Source organism: Anomaloglossus baeobatrachus, chromosome 1 (genome assembly GCF_048569485.1).
Source record: "Anomaloglossus baeobatrachus isolate aAnoBae1 chromosome 1, aAnoBae1.hap1, whole genome shotgun sequence".
NCBI lineage: Eukaryota > Metazoa > Chordata > Amphibia > Anura > Aromobatidae > Anomaloglossus > Anomaloglossus baeobatrachus.
In genome coordinates, this window is record NC_134353.1 from 413368615 (window position 1) to 413393084 (window position 24470).

Below are 24470 nucleotides of genomic sequence, written 5' to 3' on the forward strand. Positions count from 1 at the left end.
ATAACTTAATATTCTCCCTTTTGTAACTATCTCAGTAAACAATCGTTAATCGTGCTTAGCCAGGTTAAACACTAACACATTAGAAAATTAAGAAGGGGACAGCATAATGCAAGTCCTCCCCTCTCCTACCAGTGTAACCTATTAGTGGTTAACGGGCCAAGGAATAAGATTGCCTTGAGATACACATCTGTCTATTTTAGTTCTTTTTGGTAAACGTTTTTCATTTTACCTTCAGGTCCATTTTGCCTATTACAATTTTCAGATGTTACCTGTAGTCCTGCCTACGTCTTTGCATAAGTTGCATATGTCATATGCGGTCATTTTGATGACATTCATTCTTTAGTTCAGATGTTTCTGCATGCTTTGATTCAGCCTGTCTCACCCATTTCTTCTGAAGACGGCGTTCCTGTTGTTCAGATGTTTCCGCATTCCTTATTCAGCCTTTCTCATCCGTTTCTCTTGAAGACGATGTTCCTGTTGTTCAGATGTTTCCGCATCCCTTATTCAGCCTGTCTCATCAGTTTCTCCTGCAGATGACGTTCCCAGTGTTCAGATGGTTTTGCATCCCTTGATTAAGCCTGTCTCTTCCAATTCTCCTGAAGACGACATTCCCGTTGTTCAGTTTAGCTACCTTTGATTCAGAATGTCTCTTCAGATTCTCCTGAACACGACGTTCCCCTTGTTCAGATGTTTCAGCCTACCTCATCCATTTCCTTTTAAGCCGGAACTCTCATTATCTCCCTTGTCTTGTCTTGTTTGCGACAATTCTGCTTTCATAGCTTTTAGATTAACTTGCCAAATAAATGGTCGTTTTTTTGAGCAGCATTTTTTAAAAAAAGTCCTTAGTATTATGACGCTTAGTAATCACCTCACACTGATCAGAGATCTAATAAGTGCATATACAGTGGCACATCGGATTACGAGTAACCCAGTTTACGAGCATTTTGCAAGACGAGCAAAGCTTATCACAAATTTGTAACTTGGTTTACGAGCAATACTTTGCAAGACGAGCAAATACTCACCACAGACACTTCCGGTTTTGTACTTTCACCGCACTCTGACCCGCTCTGGCTGCTTCTCCTGGCCTGCAGGCAAGTGGATTTGGTAATGATTGCAGCCGATGCAGGGGCTGCTGCTGCCTTGTTTGCTTCATTTCAGCTTAAGGTTTTGCTGGCGCTGTGCACAGCTACTGTATTCCCAAAGGCAGCGCGCTGGCCAATCAGAGGCAAGCAGTGTATGACGTCAGCTGCTGAAGCGCTGACACAGCGACAGTTCCTGCACGGCCGTGATCGTTACCGGGTGCCACAAGCCTGCAGACCGCAAGAAGCGCGCGGGGGGATAGCCGAGGGAACAGAGGACAGGGTGAGAATAATGTTTTTGTTTTTTGTGTGTATGTGAAGGATGGCACAATATCGGACCAGGATGGGACATTGCTAGTGTGTGTGTGTGTGTGTGTGTGTGTGTGTGTGTGTGTGGGGGGGGGGGGGGTGTCTGTGTGTGTGTGTGTGTGTGTGTGTGTGTGTGTGCTGTGAAATGAATTGTCTGAGTTTCAATTATTTCCTATGGGAAAATTTGCTGTGCTATACAAGTAATTGGTTCCAGGAGTGTGCTCATAAACCAAGTTATGTTAGATATACAGTGGTACCATGTATTCCGAATACATACACTCAGCTTTATATGTCTGTGTGTATGTATGTATGCATGTCCGCTAAAGGAATCCACACCGTCGCATTTACAATCACAAATTTTTTCACAGATGTCTCATTTGACTCGGGGAATGTCAAGACTATGTTTTGAGGGGAAAATTAACCAAACTCTTTAATGTAAGCAGGTGTTTTGATGAATAACTGTAAAGTGAAAGGAGCTTGAAGCTACTGGTCATGAATAGGAGGTCTGATTGGTTGCTATAGGCAACAAAGGACATTCTTAGTATAAGACAGCTTATGTGTGAGGTAATATGATATCGGTAGAGACAGACACACAGAGAGAGACATGCAGAGACAGAGACACAAAAAGACACACTCAGACATACACACACAGAGACACACAGAGACAGAAGCACACACTTAGACAGATACACAGAGACACAGACACTGAGTCAGACACACAGAGAGAGAGGGAGAGGCAGACAGCGAGGAAGAGAGACAGACAGAGAGGGAGACAGTCAGAGAGGGAGAGTGATAGAGTGGGAGAGAAGCAGAGTGAGAGAGACACTTAGTACCCGGCATTGCTCAGGATAGTAGCTATCCTGAGCAATGCTGGGTACTACTACTATCTTATACTATATATATATATATATATATATATATATATATATATATATATATATATATATATATATATATATATATATAGTATATCAGAAAATGTGTGTGCTGAAGAATCTCAGATCTCATTTCTAAAAATTGCCCCACAGTCATACTGTTCTACTTGTACATAGCAACCAATTGGAGCTCAGCTTTCACTTTACCTCAGCAGCTTCAATGCTATTACAACCAAAGTGATCTTGCTGTGAGGCAATATTCATAAATGAGGCCCCAGATACTTCTGAAATGGCTACAGGCAACCAGAATGATCCAACTGAGAGGCAATTCTCAGAAAAGAAGCGTCAGTGACTTTTGCAGTGGCTACAGGCAAAAAGATGTACAATGGAATAAAGGATTTATCTTCCAACTATTTGGAGCTTATGGGTCACAGACTGCGTGCACTTGCTGTTTTGGATATTTGACAACTGCTTTTTTGTTTGTTATCCTTACTAGTTGTCATTGTGCTCTGTACATGATTCCAGACAAGCAGGGCATTTTACCTGTTCAGCTTTGGTGCCATAGATAACATGGTCTGCTCTGTCTTCTTGATTGGCTGCAATAAACTCAGGTATATAAATTGAAGGTCGTGGCTGCATCTTTTCCATGTGAGGTCTCAATTGTTCCTGGAGTTGCCAGTCTAAAACCTCTGCTCTCTTCATAGCATCACCCAGATTTAAAGAAGAAATATCCCAACCTATATTATTCCAAATAAATAAACAATTATATAATCATCACATTAAAAAAAATCTGTATTAGAAATAAATGTGTGGCTGAAATCTTCAGTTTTCTTAGTATCTCTTTTGGTGAACATGTATCTGCTTGGCCAGAAATGTGTATTCCCCTCGGCGATATGTCAGTCATGTCATCTGAATATACCATAAATGTCTCATTGCTGGGGATGAAGACGTGTCGGTGTTGTCAAAAGCAACAATTTGGTCACTTCTTACAGTTTCAAAATTGCATCTTTCAGAAAGACACTTTAATCTGATTTGGAGTTTTGTGTATGACTGACAACAACTTACCATCAAAGATAATATCATTAGGATGTACCATGGGAAGAAGGTCCCGAAAAGGAATGGATACATCTCCATCAGGTCCAGTCCCCAAACAGACTGTGGACGACTGGAACAATGAACCATAATAGTTGGCAACCTAGAAAAGCATGCATACAAGTGAAATCGGATCATCTAGATAAACTTTCACCTAATTTCCATGCACTCAATAACCCTTCCCTCCACCGCCTGCACAGAAAGTAATAAAGTTTTACAAAGCCTTCTTATCACCAACACAGGAAAGCACAGTACAATGTCTTTCATGACTACTGCAGTTTTCACTTTAATCTCTATGTGCCTACATGCATTTTTGCCATAAACCAATGACACATCATTGCTGTGAGCAGGGTAACAAATAAGGCTGCTTTCACACATCAGTTTTTTGCCATCAGGAATGATCCGGTGAAAAAACTGATGTGACGGATCCGGCGAAAAGACGGATCAGTTGCATCAGTTTTTTCCATCAGTTGCTTCAGTTTTTTGACCGGTGTGATTCTGAGCAGGCTCAGTTCAAAATAAAGGATCCGGCTGCCGGATCCGTTTTTTTGCTGCATTAGGATCCGGCGTCCATAGGCTTCCATTATAAAACACGCCATACGGCGCCGGATCCATTTTTTTTGCCGGACACAAAAACGTTCACTTCAACGTTTCATTCGGCCGCCAGACAAGTAAATTTTGCCAGATCTGGCAAAAAACGGATAAAACGCAAGGCCATCCGGAACAATCCGGTCCTAATGAAAGTCTATTGGGAAAAAACGGATCCGGAGGCAACAGACGCTGGATCCGTTTTTTTTAGTTTTTGCCGGATTGTGCCTGATGGCAAAAAACTGATGAGTGAAAGCAGCCTAAGGCCCCTTTCACACATCAGTTTTTTGCCATCAATCACAATTCGTTTTCTCGACGGATCCGTTGCAGATTGTGGCTAAACTGATGCGACGGATCCTACAAGCTGGGCGCTAAATAATAAATTGGAGCATGATCAGTTAAAAAAAAACGAATCCGTCGTCGGATTCCGTCATTTGACGGATTATGTCGGATCCTGCGCCCATAGGCTTCCACTCGAAAAAACGGACAGCGACGGATCCGTCGTTTGGTAGACGTACACAAAAAACTTTGTCCGTTGGACAGAGACAACTGCCACAGTAAACATACGAAACGTAAGGTCATCCATTGCTAATACAAGTCGATGAGAAAAAAACAGATCCAGTCGCCGGATCCGTTTTTGCTTTGTTTGTTTTTTTTAAAATTTGACGGATTGTGACTGATGGCAAAAAACTGATGTGTGAAAGGGGCCTTAGAGAAAAGTGACTTTGCGTCTATTATATTACATTACTTGCGGGCCATGCTTAATTACACACATAGAAGCCTTTATGTTTGGTGAAATTACAGCATCAGACGTGTTCCAATTTTGGGCAGTAAAATTAAATATTTCCATCACCGTCATAGAGTACCTTCTTTCCGGTCTTGGTCATCCATGATAGCCCCATTTGATTGGCTAATACTGCTGCGGTAACTGTGGTCCCATTATTTCCACCCCAGCCAACCAACATAACTCCAAGTTTGGGAACTTTTCTTTCTGTCCTGAAAGTGAATTGGGTTGAACATGGTTTGACCTGTGGACAAGATGTTATGTATTTATGACATGGATATGTAACAGTGGTCTGCAGAAGAAACATGGAGCATGTATGGACATAAAAAGAGCTCTGTAGATCAGACGCCATTGTTCCATTAAACCAAAGTAATTTACGGTCAGAGACAATTGGACCATCCAACACTTGCATCGAGTAACGACAGAAACTGCATACATGTACCTTTCAGTTTATATATTTAAACTACAAAATGAGCATGAATGTACAATATAGCTATCTCAAATCCCAATGGTAAGTGTGCTGCTATCAAAGGATGACCTGTAGCATTTTCTAGAACAAGATGAATTGAAATACTATGTCCCAAGAATGACAAAAGTATTTTAGGAGTGATACGTTTATAGGCTAACCAGAAAAATTATATTAGCGAGCTTTCAGAACACAAAGGCTCCTTCTTCAGGCAAATTACAAATGGATTACTGAGACCAAAGAAGGAGCCTGTGTGCTCTGAAAGCTCGCTAATATGATTTTTCTGGTTAGCCTATAAAGGTATCACTCCTAAAATATTTTTGTCATTCTTGGGACATAGTATTTCAATTGATTTTCCTGGCTAACATGGTACCACAATATTACCCTGTATTGCACATCACTAGAACAAGATGGAAACATAAAGCTTTACAGATCATAACCCCAGCCTGCATGCTGCCCACTCTGCCTCCACTTATGGCCCGAGTCATAATGAAAAGTGTCACAGCCGATTGTGGAGGGGTACTGTATCAGATGATTGCCAGACTACAATGAGCACTAATGCAGGCACCATTTCTCTTACAACAGAGAAAAACACTCATTGGTTAATACAAACTGCAGCCAATAAGCATTTTGTTCTCTAGTAAGGAGGTGTTCATTGGTTACTGAATGGCACATGTGAGGCTCTGTTTATACATCACATAGTATCAAAACTCTGACCAAAAACTCCAAGAATGAGACAAGTGTCAACAGGTGCAAGCTAAAACAAACTAGTCAATCTAACAAAAAGAATATAGCTGCACTCTGAACTGCTAGTTTCTATAGCAGTAATGAAATTCCAATTTCAGATTTTCAATGGTTTCATATTTTATGTTATTAAAATATGAGATAATACAGCACAGATTAGCTTAACAAATTTTTGGAGTGTATGTCGGACAACTTTTTTATTTGTTGGGCTCTCATGACTAGGCCAATTTGTGTGCTAAGTGTTATATAAAACACCCCTACATTTTTTTTTTGTTTCTGACTTTTGTTCCTCTTGAATTATCACTTTACCTGCATCTCAACCAAAGTGTCTGCAGAGAATAAATAAACATGACTTTTTCTTTTCCTTGGTTCCCTAACCTCCGCCCAACCTCACTGTCCAGCCCAGCCCTCGGCACACTCATTGGCTGTGAGAATTCTGCCCCAGCACCGATCGCTCCTGCATTAGAAATACAGAGCAGTAATCCTGCTTCTCTCATCTGTGACAGCACAATCACCTCACATCCACCGCACATATAATGTAGTAATATGCCCATCCTATAGTAATGTGCCCCATCCTTCTGACCATCCTGTAGTCAGGAGGGATCCAGCTATTATAAAAAAAACTGACCAGCACCACCATCAGATTGGGGCTTTTTAAATATTTGTAGTATACTTTCTTCTGACTAAAGAGACCGCCCAAGAATGAGACAAGTGTGAACAGGTGCAAGCTAAATAAATTAGTCATTCTCACAGAAAGAATATAGCTGCATTCTGAAATGCTAAAATATGTAAACATCAAATATATGAAATTGAAACTGCATTCCTGCTATAGAAACTATGTTACAAAATTATGGTAAGTACTGAGTGCACAAATTGGCCAATCCATTAAAGCCCAACTGCCAACGACAAGGCGTACCCATTAAATTGGGACTCTAACGTCGTATACCTCACTTTTTAACATAGTTTCAATAACAGTAATGCCATTCTAATTTCATATATTCAATGGTTACATATTATAGCATTTTAGGGTGCGGCTATATTCTTTTTGTTATGTCACGTAGGTCCCAGGCACCCGTATTATTAATAATAATTTTTAGTCACTTATATAGCGCTATTAATTCTACAGCTCTTTACATACATTGGCAACACTGGCCCCATTGGGGCTCACAATCTAAAGTCCCTATAAGTATGTCTTTGGAGAGTGGGAGGAAACCCACGCATACAGAGGGAGAACATACTTGCAGATGATGTCCATGGTGGGATTTGAACCCAGGACCCCAATGCTGCAAGACTGCAGTGCTAACCACAGAGCCACCACGCCGCCCCAATTACCACTTTGCCCTGTAGTGAAATAAAGCACTCATTGCCAGACAGAAAGTAGTATGCTCAAAAAGGGAGGATGCCACTTTGCATGTACAGTCCCTCCCCCAATTAAGAATTGTCATCCAATATGAATAGTTTGGTAGCACTATTGATAATAACTGCTCAGAGTTCTCCTACACTTAAAAGGTTTGTCTGAGTCTTAAGAATTGATGACCTATAAATAGAATAGGTCATCAATATGAAATTGGTAGGGATGCCACCATCAAACAGCTGAAATGTGCACTGGAAACAGCCATATATAAGTAATATACAGGGCACAACAAAACAACCTCTTCCATTGCTTTGTGGATGCTGCTTAGTAGAGCTGATCTCCCATGTGTAGATTAATCAGGTTATCTCATGTTTGTAAGGGGTTAAAATTGTAAAGTGCTTTTAAAAACAAGCCGTTGGAAGCCAACATGGACAAGAAATGTAAAACGAATCACTGAACTCACAATTGGATCCAAGAACTCTAAATACTACCAGAACCCAAAAGTCCTACATCAAAGAGAAAACCATGCCCTGTGTGGGGGGTTGTGTACCTGTGAGGCAGGAAGGCAATTATATGTTCTACTAGAAGGTGGCCCGATTCTACGCATCGGGTATTCTAGAATTTACGTATTGTGTAGTTCATGTATGATTTTTGTTATATATATATATAGATGTTGTTGTGTGTAGTTACCAAGTGTTTGTGTAGGCGCTGTACATGTTCTGGGTGTTGTCTGGGTGTGGCGGGGGTGAGAGCGGTGTTGTATGTGTGTTGCGTGTGTTGCGTTGTTTGTGGAGCGCTGTGTGTCTGTAGCATTGTGTGTGTGTGTTGCGCGGTTTGTGTGTGTGTGGTGTGTTTTGGGGGGAGGTATGTTTTGTGCAATGTGTGTGTTGTGCGGTATGTGCGTATATTTGTGTGTGCCGCGGTGTTTGTGTGTTGGGTGTTGTGTGTGTGCAGCGTTGTCTGTATGTGTGGGTGTCTGTGTAGGGCAGTTGTTTGTGGTTCCCAGTGTGTGTGTGTGGTGTGTTGTGCAGTGCGCGCGTGTGTGTGTGTGTGTGTGTGTGTGTGTGCATCAGCCTCTCTTCTCTCAGCCTACCTCTCCCAGCCTCCCTCCTCCCAGCCTCCCTCAGCATCAGCCTGCCTCTCCCAGCCTCCCCAAGCATCAGCCTCCACCAGCATCAGCCTCTCTCCTTCCAGCCTCCCCCAGCATCAGCCTCCGCCAGCATCAGCCTCTCTCCTTCCAGCCTCCTCCAGCATCAGCCTCCCTCTCCCAGCCTTCCCCAGGATCAGCCTCTCTCCTCCCAGCCTCCGTCCTCCCAGCCTTCCCCAGCATCAGCTTTCCCCTCCCAGCCTCCCTCAGCATCAGCCTTCCCCAGCATCAGCCTCTCTCCTCCCAGCCTCAGCCTCTCTCCTTCCAGCCTCCCCCAGCATCAGCCTCTCTCCTTCCAGCTTCCCTCAGCATCAGCCTCCCCTTCCCAGCCTTCCCCAGGATCAGCCTCTCTCCTCCCAGCCTCCTTCCTCCCAGCCTCCCCCTCCCAGCCTCCCTCAGCATCAGCCTTCCGCTCCCAGTCTCCCCCAGCATCAGCCTCCCCATGCATCAGCCTCTCTCCTTCCAGCCTCCCCCAGCATCAGCCTCCCCTTCCCAGCCTTCCCCAGGATCAGCCTCTCTCCTCCCAGCCTCCTTCCTCCCAGCCTCCCCCTCCCAGCCTCCCTCAGCATCAGCCTTCCGCTCCCAGTCTCCCCCAGCATCAGCCTCCCCAAGCATCAGCCTCCACCAGCATCAGCCTCTCTCCTTCCAGCCTCCCCCAGCATCAGCCTCTCTCCTTCCAGCCTCCCTCAGCATCAGCCTCCCGTTCCCAGCCTTCCCCAGGATCATCCTCTCTCCTCCCAGCCTCCTTCCTCCCAGCCTCCCTCAGCATCAGCCTTCCCCTCCCAGTCTCCCCCAGAATCAGCCTCCCCAAGCATCAGCCTCCACCAGCATTAGCCTCCACCAGCATTAGCCTCTCTCCTTCCAGCCTCCCCCAGCATCAGCCTCCCCAAGCATCAGCCTCCACCAGCATCAGCCTCCCTCGTCCCAGCCCCCCCCTCCCAGCCTCCCCCAGCATCAGCCTCTCTCCTCCCAGCCTTCCCCATGATCAGCCTCTCTGCTCCCAGCCTCCTCCAGCACGCCGTGCTCCTCTGCCGACACTCACACACCCGATCGCATCCACTCACACACACCCGATCGCATCCACTCACACACACCCGATCGCATCCACTCACACACACCCGATCGCATCCACTCACAGACACAGACACTGACGATATCGCACATACGCGCTTATACTCACAACATCCGGAGGTATCACATGCTTCTGGCCATGTGATCCTCCCGCAGGTCCTGGAAGCTCACAACAGCACAGTATCGAGGCCGAGAAGCAAGCGATATCCCAGGATGTTGTGAGTATGTGGATGCGATGTGATGTGTGAGGTGTGTGTGAGTGTGATCTGATTTGTGTGTATGTGTGTGCTGTTATGTGTGTGTGCTGTTATGTGTCTGTATTTTCCGCCGCTGCAGGACCTTGATGTGTGGATGCGATGTGATGTGTGTGTGATGTGTGTGTGAGTGTGAGCCGGTGTACACTGGTAACTATGATACACATCGGGTAACTAAGGGACCTTAGTTACCCGATGTTTATAATGGTTACCAGCTTTCACGGCCTCCGTGAAGATCCCAGCATCGCAAGGTTATGTCTGGCGCTGCCGGGATCCTGACGGAGCCGGTGTAGAAGCAAGAGATATCCCAGCATGTTGTGATGTGTGAGGTGTGTGTGAGAGTGAGTGTGAGAGTGAGTGTGATCTGATGTGTGTGTGTGTACTCACCTGGGAGTCGCGGCTCCGTGTCAGTTGGGCCAGAGCGAGCGTGCATTGCGTGAGGGGGGCGGGGCCTGCAGAGAGCCGGGGAGAGAGGCCAATCCGTGTGGGGGGGCGGGGCCATGGCGAGCCCAGCGGCCAATCAGCTTTGTGTCACCGTAAGGACACAATTTCGGAGCATGACAGACAGACAGACAGACAGAATAAGGCAATTATATATATAGATGGTGTACTGGCCCTTGGTTCTATTGATGGAGTAAAGAGTGCATCTACATGTGAATTGATCATCTTGCCTGTGGCCTGTAATCTACATCTGTACATAACCACTGTGGTGGAAGATAAGGCATTGTCCTTGAAATGGACATGATATCAAAAGGCCTGAGGACAGGTTTACACTCCATTTGGGCTGTGAAGATTTGAAGACCTTTCCTATATACCAAGGCGACATCCACAGCAAGATGAAAACCATTGCACCTATGTTTGTCAAGACTCTTGATCTTCTAACCCATTCTGGATCTGGACCTGCGAGAACCGCCTTCAGGAGAGCATCAACATCAGCAGCTATGTGCATGTTCCTGGAGAACTCAGAACCATCCAATCAGGTCACAGTTACAGGGATGGCCACTATATGGGCCATGATTGGTATGCTACCTTTATTTCAGTCACAGGCTAACTAGTTTGATTATGTCTCCCCACTTACTAAGGCTGTGGAGTCGGTGTCCATTTTGGTGGAGTTGGAGTCGGTATAAAATGGACCAACTCCTAAAACATATAAGAAATTGGGTACAGCGGATCAATGCAGTATGTGATAAATATTTTTTCTTAAGAATTTGGGAAAATTATGAAATGTCCTATAAATCTCTGTTCTATTCCTGATCAAAGAATCTAGGCTTTTAGTTGAGATATATAATGTAGCTGAAGAGCAGCACAGATTCAAGTAGTGATGTTACCATTTACTACAGTAAATGTACCACAAACATGAGTCATGTACAGTTGAAACCAGAGGTTTTCATGCACTAAAAAGACACATCTGCATGTTTTTCTCACTATCTGACAGAAATCATTTTTTGTTCCTAATTGACCTAAAACGAGAAAGGTTTATTTTGATTTCATATTTACCAAATGCCAGAATAATGAGAGAGAATGTTTTAAGGCATTTTTATTATTTTATGCAAACTCAAGTTTACATACATTTCATCAGCAATGGTACCAAATACTAATTTCATCTCAGATAGTGAGAACAACATGCATATCTGTCTTTATAGAGAGTGGAGGGAAACGTCTGGTTTTAACTGTATGAGGGAGTCAGAGTCAGGGAAAATGAGGAGTCAGAGTTGGAGTCGGAGGTTTGGCTTAGGCTGCTCTCACACTAGCGGTATTTTGCCGCAAAACCGTATCTGGCACAAAAGTGTTTCACTTCAAAGCAGTTCCTATGGACTCGTGGAAAGATATCCGGTCATATGCGTTTGTGTATGACGCATGCAACCACATATGATCGGATCTGGCCGCAAGTCCATAGGAAATGCATTGAAGTGAAGTGCATTTGTGCCGGATCGGGTTTTGCGGCTAAATACCGCTGATGTAAGCACGGCCTTACCGACTCCACAGCCCTGCCACTTACTATCTTCTACCAGTCTCTGCTATTACCTTTTCCCTTTCATTGTATGCTTTAACTTAGGTTTCCTTGATACATGTCATTGTAAATAACCTAACTATTTGTAATAAATCCCCTTTTAAAGATCCAGGATCTCTTAATTATTAACTGGCATCCCAAAACTCAGCAGATTTCTCCACAACCAACAGTGCAACTTTATTTTTCTGAATGGAGTGAATTGCTAAAAAGTGAGTTTTTAATTTTCTAGTTTACAGATTGTTAGCTAGGTTACCAGTCACTCCTGCCATGGCTGGTTTCCTAGGCAAGGATCGCATGAATGGAAGCGGTTTATTATGCTATACTGGACTACTGTATCTAGCCAGCTTCAAAGCCTCTGCGTGCAGAACTGAGGAGCGCACAGAGCTCAGACCAGTGGATCAGCCATGCCGTCTGTCTCATGATTGTTCTTCAGGAGAATGACAATTTGAGAAAACCCTTAGGCTATGTGCGCACGTTGCGTACAAGCCCTGCAGAAATTTCTGCAGCGATCTGAAGAGCACATGTGCGCTTTAGATCGCTGCAGAAATGTCCGTAGTGAGCGCCGATTCCATGCGCTCTGCCTGCAGCTCCTGCCATAGACAGAGCAGGAGCTGCCGGCAAAGCGCAGGAAAGAAGTGACATGTCACTTCTTTTTGCGCAGCGCTTCGGCAGTAGCCGAAGCGCTGCGCTCTGAGACGCCACGTGCGCACGGCCCCTGCACAGTCTCCATAGACTGTGCAGGGGACGCAGGACGCATGCAGTTACACTGCGCTACAAAGCGCAGCGTAACTGCATGTTTTTACGCGACGTGCGCACATAGCCTTAAAGAAGTTTTCCATCAGTAATGTAACCCCTTCTCATATGGCCTAGCTCTTCCAAATAATCATTTTACTAATAAACTTGTATTGCCTGCCGGTTTATGCGGATGACTATGGCTGCCCATCGATCTCACATTGGCCTTTCAGACTTACCCCAAAAGACGTAAAAGAAAAAAAAAATCTGCTTAGCACTTTAAGCATCAGGCTTTATTGTATCCTCTGCTCTGTTTATTCAGCCACCATGACAGAATTTGGAGCACAAGCAAGAGCTGTGAGGACTGGAACTGGTGTGATCAGATTAGAGCACCATGATAATTGACGTTTATTAGTAAATTTTATATCTTGCCATTTCAACACACATTTAAAGGGGATATCAAATGCTACGCTGATGTTTCCTTCCTCTGTCATCTAGAATGCTTGTCCACTAAATGTATCCAATGAGCAAATGAAATGTGAGACAAGTTCAGTGATGCTGTGATAGAAGTGATATTTTATTTATGAAAGTATGTCTAGCATTATCATGTTTACTTCTTCCACTGGTGAAGCTAAAGTGTAGTCATTACAGTGGCCTCATACCGACTGGTGATGGACAACAATAGAGGCTAGAGTAGAGTCTAGTCTGTTAAATTTCAGAAGTATCATACATTTTAAATAGCGGAACACAAAAGCTTGAAGTACAATCACACACACACTAGATGAATTCGGGAGGTTGAGCAGACATTCATCTAGAGCAACTAAATTGCTAATGTGTATGAGGGTGTTCCAACTTTCCCCTGACATCACTTGTCAAGAAAAAGAAAGGATCAGGAGTTAGGCTACATGCGCACGCTGCTTTTTTTGCTGCTTTTTTGCTGCTTTTTTGGCTGCAGTTTTGTCAGCAGAACTTTCTGACATCTGACTTCCCAGCAAAGTCTATGAGAAGTCAGATTTGTCATGTGCACATTGCAGTTTATTTGTCAGCGTTTTTTTTGTCAAAAGTTTGTGACAAAAAAAATGCAGCATGTTCATTCTTTCCTGCGTTTTTGTCAACATTTGTCACCCATTGAAATCAATGAGGGCATGAAAAACGCAGGAAAAATGCATGCTAATCACAAGTGGTGCATTTTACCTGCCTTTTACCTGCGTTTTTGCTAGCAAAAACGCAGGTGATTTGTCAGGAAGTGAGGTCAGGCAAGTGGTCCCGTCCCGTCCTCCACGTGTTCCCCGAAGTACCGCTGTCCCCAGGGGAGATGATGTGGAGGACGGGGACTATCAGCAGCGGCAGTGAGAGGGGGATGGACATTGGCAGCTGAAAACATTGATTTTTCCCTCTCGCTGCTGCCGCCGCTGATAGTCCCGTCCTCCCCGTGTTCCCTGAAGTACCGCTGTCCCCGCACAGAGGAGATGATGGACCCCTCTCACTGCCACCGCCGCCGCTGAAAGTCCCGTCCTCCACGCTCCTGCCTGCCGACTCCACGCTCCTGCCTGCCGGCTCCACGCTCCTGCCTGCCGGCTCCACCACTGGATTCAGCGGTGGCCGCGGGTAATCTCGGTGACAGCTCAGCTGATCGCGCGGCTGCCTTCATTAGATGCATGGAGGTGACAGGAGCGGCGGTGTCTGCTGCTTCTCCGGTCACCTCCATGCAGCAGAGCTGGATGCGACGTTGGAGCATGCTGGATTACGCCGGACATGGAGGGCTTTGTCGGGGTTAATAAATTGGTAATGAGGGAATGTGTTTGTGTTTTTTATTTCTAATAAAGGATTTTTTCATGTGTGTGTGTTTATTTAGTGTAATTTACAGATTAATCATGGAGGGTGTCTCATAGACGCCTGACATGATTAATCTAGGACTTATTGGCAGCTATGGGCTGCCAATAACTCCTTATTACCCCGATTTGCCAACGCACCAGGGCAAATCGGGAAGAGCCGGGTACAGTCCCAGAACTGTCGCATCTAATGGATGCGGCCATTCTGGGCGGCTGCTGACTGATATTGTTAGGGTGGGGGGCTCCCCATAACGTGGAGCTCCCCATCGTGAGAATACCAGCCTTCAGCCGTATGGCTTTATCTGGCTGGCATTAAAATTGGGGGGGACCTCACGCCGTTTTTTTTAATTATTTATTTATTTCTAATTTTTTTTTTTCAATTCAACAAGCTTTATGGGCTTGTTTGAACTGAAAAATACATGAAACAATTGTTGACAAAACTGCAGCCAAAAACGCACCAAAAAAGCAGCAAAAAGGCACCAAAAAAGCACCTACATTTTTTGTGACATTTCCAGGCTCTCTCTGACAAGGTGCAGTTTTGGCTGCAGTTTTGGCTGCAGTTTGTGAACACGAAAAAGAAGCAGCGTGCGCATGTAGCCTAAAACACCTAGTTTGAAATCTGTGTGTGCTTTAACCCCTTCACCCCGAGCCTGTTTTTACCTTCTTGACCAGGCCAATTTTTTAAATTCTGACAAGTGTCACGTTATGTGGTAATAAGTTTGAAATGCTTCAAAATATTCTAAATGATTTTGAGAATGGACCATCTAATTTGTGGAGCAATTTTTTCTGAGTTTGCCAATACCCCAAATATGGTGGAAAACTACTGTTTGGGCACACGGCAAGAAACGGAAGGAAAGGAGCATCATTTAACTTTTGGAACGCAAAATTGCCTGAAGTAGATAGCAAGCGCAATGTGATGCTAGCAGAACCCTTGATGTGCCTTAAAAAAAAACACAACTGACCCCATTTTAGAAACTTCAGTCCTCAAGGAATTTCTTTACAGGTGTGGTGAGCACCTTGAACCCACAGGTGGGTTGCAGAATTTTATAACGATGAATCGTGAAAATGAAAAAATACATTCGTCAGCCCCAAATTCTTCAGTTTCACAAGGTTAACAGAAGAAAATGGTTAGTTTCCCATCAAATATGGGGTGTTGATGAACACAAGAGCATTTACACAACACATTTTACTACTTTTTGAGCGCATGGCAGGGCTTGGAAGGGAAGGAGCGCCAATTGAATTCTAAAGCGCAAAAGTGTCTGGAATAGATTGCGGATGCCATGTCACAATTGAAGAGCCCCTGACATGCCAAAACAGCAGAAACCGACCACAAGTGACCCTATTTTTGAAACTGCGCCTCTTGAGGAACTTATCTAGGGATGCAGTGAGCATTATTAACCCACAGCCTAATCACAGACAGGAATAATATTGGGCAAAGTAAATGGAAAATTACAATTATTTCCACTAAAATGTTGCCCCATGTTTTTAAATTGCAAAACAGGTAGTAGGAGAAAATGAATGTTACAATCGTTAGCTTTGCACTGTGCCTCAGAAGTAGTTTTCAACTACATATGGGGTATCAGTGTATTCAGGAGAAATAGGCTAAGTAGAGAAGAAGCACCATATTGGAGTTCAGATATTGCTGGAATGGTTTGAGGTTGATATGTCACATTGGCAGAGCCCCTGAGGTGCAGATCAGCAGAACTTCCTCCCCCCATATGTGAGCCTATGTTACAAACTACACCTCCCATTGAATTAAACTAGGGGGTGCAGTGATCATTTTGACACTCCATGTGCCTCACAGAATTTGAGTGGGGAAGAATGAATAATTACATTTTTAACACTATAATGAAGTTTTTAATTTTTATAATGGCTAATGGAAAAAATTGCACAACAAACTGTGAGGACCATTTCACCTGATTGCACTAAAACCCTACATGTAATTAGGAAATATTTTTCAGGTGCAGTGGAAAGCTCAGAAGGGAAGGCGTGCCATATTATAGTGCAGATTTTAGTGTTATTGTTTGCGGTTGCCATGATCCACAGAAAAAGTCCCTGAGGTACCAGAACAGTAGAACCTCCATTCTACAAACTACACCTCTCTGATTTTATCTAGGGGTGCAGTGATCATATTGACACCACAGGTCTGTCACAGAATTTTATACCATTGGGAACTGAAGAAAAAATAATTACATTTTTAACACAAAAAGATTGTTTAGCCCCAGATTATACATTTTACACAAAAAATGGGGAAAAAATGGCACCAAAATGTGTCACACTTTCTGCTGAATGTGGCAATATCCCACATGTGACAGCACTCCATGTGGCTAAGCAATACTGTGCAATTTAACTTTTAGGGTGCGTGCCCATGATGAGTGTTTGCAGGGTTTTGGATGTAGCGTGTTTTTGCTGCGTCCAAAATGCTGCGTTGTACAGTACAATCATAGTGGATGGATTTCTAGAAATCCTGTGCCCACTATGCTTGTTTTTTCCTCAGCAAACACTGACCCGCAGCATGTCAATTGTTTGCTGCGGAATTGCATGCGTTCTCTGTAGGGAGGACATAAGCGAAAGACCGCAGCGCACCGAACCCTGATCGTGAGCACAGTCAGCTGTGGTCTCCTGCGTTCTCCTGCGGAGGAGACTCGATGTCCCGCAGGTCAGGACCCGCCGTGTACAGGACGTAGTGAGTCCTGATCATGGGCATTTACCCTTAGAGAACAAATGATAATATGGGCTCTGTATATGGAGTTCGCAAACTATTCTAAGTGCCAGAAGAGTAGAATCCCCCCTCAAGTGACCTATTTTGGAAATTACACCCCTCTGGGAATTTATCTACAGTTATAGTGACTCCATGGGTGTTTTCCAGAAACAAGCAGCAGTGGTTATTGGCAGATTTGAAATTTTCATTCAGCATTATAGTGCCCAGTACGTTGTGGTGCCCATTCATTGTGCCTAGCTCATGCTAATGGAGACATACACCCCGTAAATTAAGCGGACTCTCATCGCTACAGAAATGCCAAACATGTGGACGATGACTGTGGTATATGCAAACTGTGGGGCTTAGGAGGGAGGGGGGAATTTGGATTTAGGAGCTCAGAATTCTCTGGATATCTTATGGGGGCGAGAAGCCATAGTGCTTTTCCAGAGCCTTTGTAGTACCAGTAACAAGAAAGCCCCATTAATCTCCATTGACAGATGATGGACCTCAGTGGGGATTTATTTTTTTTATAGCTTGAGCTGAAGCTTCTATTGGGAACATTTGAACTAACGTTTTCAAATACATTTATCCCATATTTTTTTACATAAATATACCTACTTATTGATATTATATTGTTTATTTTTTTGTTGTTCTTTATCTAGAGTTTTTTTCATATTTTAAATTTTTTTACTTAGTCCCTCTATGGGACTTTAACTTTTATTACTCTATACATTGCAATGGATGATACCAATGATTAAACATTCCAATGGATTATTCCTATCATTATTACACTGACAGACCATGTCAGCAGCATGGTTTTAAAGGTTTCTAATAGGCTACCATAGCTGGAAGACCCAAAAGTTGTCATGACGACTTCAGGTTTTAAGGGTCCTAATTGGATTGGAGGGAGAGTGCATTCCCTCTGCCGACCTTCTAAATGCTGCAATCGCTATTGATCATGGTATTTAGGGGGTTAATCAGCCAGGGCCAGTGACAGCCAGAGCTCGGTTATCAGTTAAGCTGAGCTCCTGGCGATGATCGTCTGATTGTTGTGCCCGCATAATCACTATCATGTACCTTAACATCATCGGTCGGTAACCCTTATCCGACCATAACGTATAGGTACCTTCAAATGTTCTGAAGAGATAGGAGGGTTGATCCTACTGACAGATTCCCTGCGAAGTCATCTATCTGGGCACGTAGGTCATATGAAGCTGAATAAAATGATTGCCTGATATCTGCAATCAGGTGTTTTATTTCTGAGAAATCTGCAATGTTCTTAAATGTAAATAAGCTCTTGTGATCTATGGTCCAGACACAGCTTTTCAAGAGAATCTGTCTCCAGACTTTATATCAAATGAAAAGGGGTGTTACCAGTATGAGACATGTAATGAATGACAGTCTACTGTCCTGATCTACACATTCTATCACAGTGGTAATGCCTCCTTTCATGCTCTGAAGGCAGATCAGTGACCATAGATCTCAACAGCTCATTCACTTAAAAACTTTGATTTCTCTGGAATAAGACATGGAGTTGCAGATGTCAAGGTATCATTTTATTCAGGTTCCTCTATGTACATGCCCATATAAACGGCTTTGAATCTGTCAATAAGATCAACCCTTCTCTTTTGTTGTTTTCATCTTGAAAGATGCACATTGACAGAAAAACAAAAAATTCTAATGGAGTCCCACCTTACACATTTAGGCTAGTTTCACACTTGTGTTGAACGGTATCCGTTGCATTGCATTGCATTGTGTGACGGTTGCAATGGATGTGTTGCATATAGTGGCACAACGGATGCAACGGATGCTGCAAAATAACGCAATTCGTTTTGTTTTGTTTTTTAACAGTTTTACCGTCGGCAGACTACTGTGAACGATCAGCCGATCACTCACAGTAGCCGGCCGCCGGGTGATCAGCCAATCACTCACAGTAGCCGGCCGCCGGGTGATCAGCCAATCACTCACAGTAGCCGGCCGCCAGGTGATCAGCCGATCACTCACAGTAGCCGGCCGCCGGGTGATCAGCTGATCGTTCGGTCGCCGACAATGTGGGCGGGGGCGGAGTGCGAAGTGGGTGGAGCCGAGCGGGGCCATGGCTGAGGACGTCAGTGCCGCGGGGACTGCATCGCTGGGGGACAGGTGAGAGTGTGTGTGTGTATGTATGTGTTTTGTGTGTGTGTGTTTTGTGTGTGTTGTGTGTGAGGGAGGGAGGGAGGGAGCGGAGCCGAGCGGGGAAGTGTCGGGCTCCCGGCACACGTAACCAGGGTTCCTTGGTTACCCGATGTGTACCCTGGTTACGGGTGGAGGGAGCCAGAGAGAGCATGCGCAGTGAAATCCAAAGGATTCCGCTGCTCAAAAAAACGTTACATGCTGCGTTCCTTCCGCCCGACGCAGCGTCAAAATAACGACGCTGTGTCGTCCGGTGGATGCAACGCTGACACTTGCGTTACAGTGCGTCATCCATACAAGTCTATGGAGAATAGCGCAGTGCGTTAACGGACTGCGCTATTCTCCATAGTGACGGACTGCGCTGAACGCAAGTGTGAAACTAGCCTAAGGATTCAGTATAAAGAATGATTGAATTGGAGTTCTGTCTAAACACAAGAAACCTAACCATGTCATCAGAAGAGCCATCAGTTTTCCTACACAAATGATCTGTAACTAGAGATCAGTGAATAACTTTGCGTGACCCGGGTCAGTTTTCGGTGTCCTCTGGATGGAAGCGCCCTGTGAACCGCTTCATACTTGCAGGCATCTCCAGCTCTTCTTTTAAATAGCCAGTCTGCCATAATGAGATATGTGCGTCTTAATGGAAAAATGACATTACGCCAGACTAGCTAACGAAGAGGAGGCAAAGATGCCAGCAGACAATAGGTGGCTCGGAGGGCTACCATCCCGCGGATGTGGAATACTGACTTGGCCGCTGGATCAGGGGTCTGCAAATCAATTTGCTCACCTCTATTTGCAACGATCATGGTAACAGAACTAAATAACAGAAAATATGACGCTGTTGTGAACAGAACATTAAAGTGCCTATACATCCTAAACGACAATTGATGATGGCGCTCTCCCTCACCATTCCCATACACATGAATGCTCAGCTCAGCCAAGATGTCAGAAAGCCACTGTCATACACCTCTGGCCGAGAATTACATCCATGGAAGACTTAAGTTATGGGTGTTAGATGTTAAATAAGTCTGATCCCTCCTCCCCTGTGATAATCTGCTGGTGGGGCACCCTACATTGTAGACGGATAAGTCCAAATCACTGGAATGGGGGTCTTTATATTGTAAGGCGTCTAAGGGACTGCTTGTTTCAGCTAATATTTTGCTATGTATGTAACCATTAAAAGTAATGACACCTGCAACACTTAATCTCCTTTGAGGCCTAGGCATTTTATCCTATTGCGTACCATTGTGAGTGACCAACTGATTTACAGTACATGACATGTTACACATTACCTTGGTAACCCCATTTTCTTCATACACTTGGGTGGTATTATAGCTGTAATCTGCTTCTATGGCATCTTTTAAATATCGTACATTGGGGCTTTCAATCTTGAATTTTTCTGACATCCTTAATCTTGTAGGAAAAAAAACATTAGATGAGACAATAAAACATGTAAAACAAAAGTCCGTCATCACCAGTAAATGCTTTTGTACAAGAAACCGTAAGCCCTGTCATGAGAATATAAATATTAGGAGCGGGAGGTGGGGTGAAGAAATCAAAGAGAAAATCCAACTTTGGACAAAAAACAACAACAAACTACTGTGTGAAAAGAAGACGTCATAATCTGAAACATGTATAAGATTGCCTACATAAACTAGATCGGTAGGCACCCCATGTTTTGCGTTGTTTTCCTTTGACGCTCTAGGATTCTGGATTTCTTCTGTCTTATAGCATACATACTCTAAAATCAAGACTTCACATACATAGTGATGCGCGAGCACTACCATGCTCGGCAGCTCGGTATTCATAGTGAGCAGTTGGACTCTTGGACGGTTTTGACCCATCTTCCGGAAAAATGGACTTCCATTATACTCGGTAGAAAACTTTTTTTTAAAAAAAAACAAAAAACGATTAAATGCTAACAGGGAAAATGCTTCAGGAGAGAAAAAAAAACACATAGGATTTTTTCAAGGAAAAGAAGCTTAAAAAAATATGTTTTTTGACTGCCTCAAAAACATCTCAGTGTGCCCAGATGTCTGGGAAATGGCTCCCATAGAGGACATGGGAGCACTCGGTAGAGTATATGGGAGAGATGGGCAGGATAGCTTCTGGGGGGCATCTAATGCATGTGAGGGCTTTATCTCAGTACTACTGCCAGCATCAGCATCAGCAGTGAGGAGGGGAAAGTGATGCCTACAGGTGGAGCTGGCATCACCCCATATAAAGGCACTGTACACAAGCCTGAAATGAGCCTGGCACAGATGAAGTTTGTTTCTACTTCTTCTCATATCCGTCATCATGAAATTAGGTTGGACCACTTCCAGGTGGTCATGGACATGGGAAGTGCTGTAGGGGCAGTCCATGACCCTGACCATCAGGTGGACCTGTGCGTACAGTAAGGCAGGGAACGCAGGGCTTCTAGGGTTAATCTATCCAGTGAGGACATCCTAAAAAGTCTACAAGATAGGTTAGATAAGAAAGTGGGCACAACATGGTGGTGCCCAGGCTAAAAAGCAAACACGGTCTCTTATCATATCTGGTGATATTCTGACTAGACATGGGTAGATCTAAGAAACTGGAGTCTAATGAATGGATGCCACTCTAACTGCGATACTAATATACAACAATATCCCCTCTGTCTGCTGTCACAGCTGTAACCGGCTACCACAGACTGCACGGAGGACATGGAGGTCTGGACACTCACCAGTGCTTCCAGGAGCTGTCAGGAGAAGATGCCGGCTGAGCTGGAGCTTCCTAGAAATACACGTCTGCAGCTGCCAGGCCCCAGCACTCTTCCTCTGCCCCCTCCCACAACACACAACGCTACACACCATGGCCAACCCGGCTGGCTCCCCGCCCTCCTATTATACAAGGCCTGAGGGAGGGGGACCTGCGTGTAATGACAGTATGTAGAGTACAGTAAGGGAAAGGTGCTGTACCTGGCCTGGAATCAGGGAGGAGAGGGACCTGCGTGTAATGACAGTATGTAGAGTACAGTAAGGGAAAGGTGCTGTACCTGGCCTGGAATCAGGGAGGGAGGGGGATCTGCGTGTAATGACAGTATGTAGAGTACAGTAAGGGAAAGGTGCTGTACCTGGCCTGGAATCAGGGAGGGAGGGGGATCTGTGTGTAATGACAGTATGTAGAGTACAGTAAGGGAAAGGTGCTGTACCTGGCCTGGAATCAGGGAGGGAGGGGGATCTGTGTGTAATGACAGTATATAGAGTACAGGAAAGGAAAGGTGCTGTACCTGGCCTGGAATCAGGGAGGAGAGGGATCTGCGTGTAATGACAGTATGTAGAGTACAGTAAGGGAAAGGTGCTGTACCTGGCCTGGAATCAGGGAGGAGAGGGATCTGCGTGTAATGACAGTATGTAGAGTACAGTAAGGGAAAGGTGCTGTACCTGGCCTGGAATCAGGGAGGAGAGGGATCTGCGTGTAATGACAGTATGTAGAGTACAGTAAGGGAAAGGTGCTGTACCTGGCCTGGAATCAGGGAGGGAGGGGGATCTGCGTGTAATGACAGTATGTAGAGTACAGTAAGGGAAAGGTGCTGTACCTGGCCTGGAATCAGGGAGGGAGGGGGATCTGCGTGTAATGACAGTATGTAGAGTACAGTAAGGGAAAGGTGCTGTACCTGGCCTGGAATCAGGGAGGGAGGGGGATCTGCGTGTAATGACAGTATATAGAGTACAGTAAGGGAAAGGTGCTGTACCTGGCCTGGAATCAGGGAGGGAGGGGGATCTGTGTGTAATGACAGTATATAGAGTACAGGAAAGGAAAGGTGCTGTACCTGGCCTGGAATCAGGGAGGAGAGGGATCTGCGTGTAATGACAGTATGTAGAGTACAGTAAGGGAAAGGTGCTGTACCTGGCCTGGAATCAGGGAGGAGAGGGATCTGCGTGTAATGACAGTATGTAGAGTACAGTAAGGGAAAGGTGCTGTACCTGGCCTGGAATCAGGGAGGGAGGGGGATCTGCGTGTAATGACAGTATGTAGAGTACAGTAAGGGAAAGGTGCTGTACCTGGCCTGGAATCAGGGAGGGAGGGGGATCTGCGTGTAATGACAGTATATAGAGTACAGTAAGGGAAAGGTGCTGTACCTGGCCTGGAATCAGGGAGGGAGGGGGATCTGCGTGTAATGACAGTATGTAGAGTACAGTAAGGGAAAGGTGCTGTACCTGGCCTGGAATCAGGGAGGGAGGGGGATCTGCGTGTAATGACAGTATGTACAGTACAGTAAGGGAAAGGTGCTGTACCTGGCCTGGAATCAGGGAGGGAGGGGGATCTGTGTGTAATGACAGTATGTAGAGTACAGTAAGGGAAAGGTGCTGTACCTGGCCTGGAATCAGGGAGGGAGGGGGATCTGCGTGTAATGACAGTATGTACAGTACAGTAAGGGAAAGGTGCTGTACCTGGCCTGGAATCAGGGAGGAGAGGGATCTGCGTGTAATGACAGTATGTAGAGTACAGTAAGGGAAAGGTGCTGTACCTGGCCTGGAATCAGGGAGGGAGGGGGATCTGCGTGTAATGACAGTATATAGAGTACAGTAAGGGAAAGGTGCTGTACCTGGCCTGGAATCAGGGAGGGAGGGGGATCTGCGTGTAATGACAGTATGTACAGTACAGTAAGGGAAAGGTGCTGTACCTGGCCTGGAATCAGGGAGGGAGGGGGATCTGTGTGTAATGACAGTATGTAGAGTACAGTAAGGGAAAGGTGCTGTACCTGGCCTGGAATCAGGGAGGGAGGGGGATCTGCGTGTAATGACAGTATGTACAGTACAGTAAGGGAAAGGTGCTGTACCTGGCCTGGAATCAGGGAGGAGAGGGATCTGCGTGTAATGACAGTATGTAGAGTACAGTAAGGGAAAGGTGCTGTACATGGCCTGGAATCAGGGAGGGAGGGGGATCTGCGTGTAATGACAGTATGTAGAGTACAGTAAGGGAAAGGTGCTGTACCTGGCCTGGAATCAGGGAGGAGAGGGATCTGCGTGTAATGACAGTATGTAGAGTACAGTAAGGGAAAGGTGCTGTACCTGGCCTGGAATCAGGGAGGAGAGGGATCTGCGTGTAATGACAGTATGTAGAGTACAGTAAGGGAAAGGTGCTGTACCTGGCCTGGAATCAGGGAGGGAGGGGGGATCTGCGTGTAATGACAGTATGTACAGTACAGTAAGGGAAAGGTGCTGTACCTGGCCTGGAATCAGGGAGGAGAGGGATCTGCGTGTAATGACAGTATGTAGAGTACAGTAAGGGAAA

At 45.1% G+C, this 24470-nt stretch overlaps 1 protein-coding gene across 1 annotated transcript in view; it reads right to left on the bottom strand.

Moving 5' to 3' along the window:
- ISYNA1 (inositol-3-phosphate synthase 1) overlaps positions 1 to 22028 on the bottom strand; it is a 49293-nt gene extending 27265 nt beyond the window's left edge. The window contains exons 1-5 of the mRNA XM_075337852.1: positions 21916 to 22028; positions 20504 to 20624; positions 4810 to 4971; positions 3329 to 3458; positions 2807 to 3000 (exon numbers count right to left, since the gene is read on the bottom strand). Coding sequence (XP_075193967.1) covers positions 2807 to 3000; positions 3329 to 3458; positions 4810 to 4971; positions 20504 to 20617 — 600 coding nt within the window. The 5' untranslated portion in view covers positions 20618 to 20624; positions 21916 to 22028. The remainder of the gene's footprint in view (positions 1 to 2806; positions 3001 to 3328; positions 3459 to 4809; positions 4972 to 20503; positions 20625 to 21915) is intronic.
- Between the last annotated feature and the right edge of the window lie 2442 nt (positions 22029 to 24470).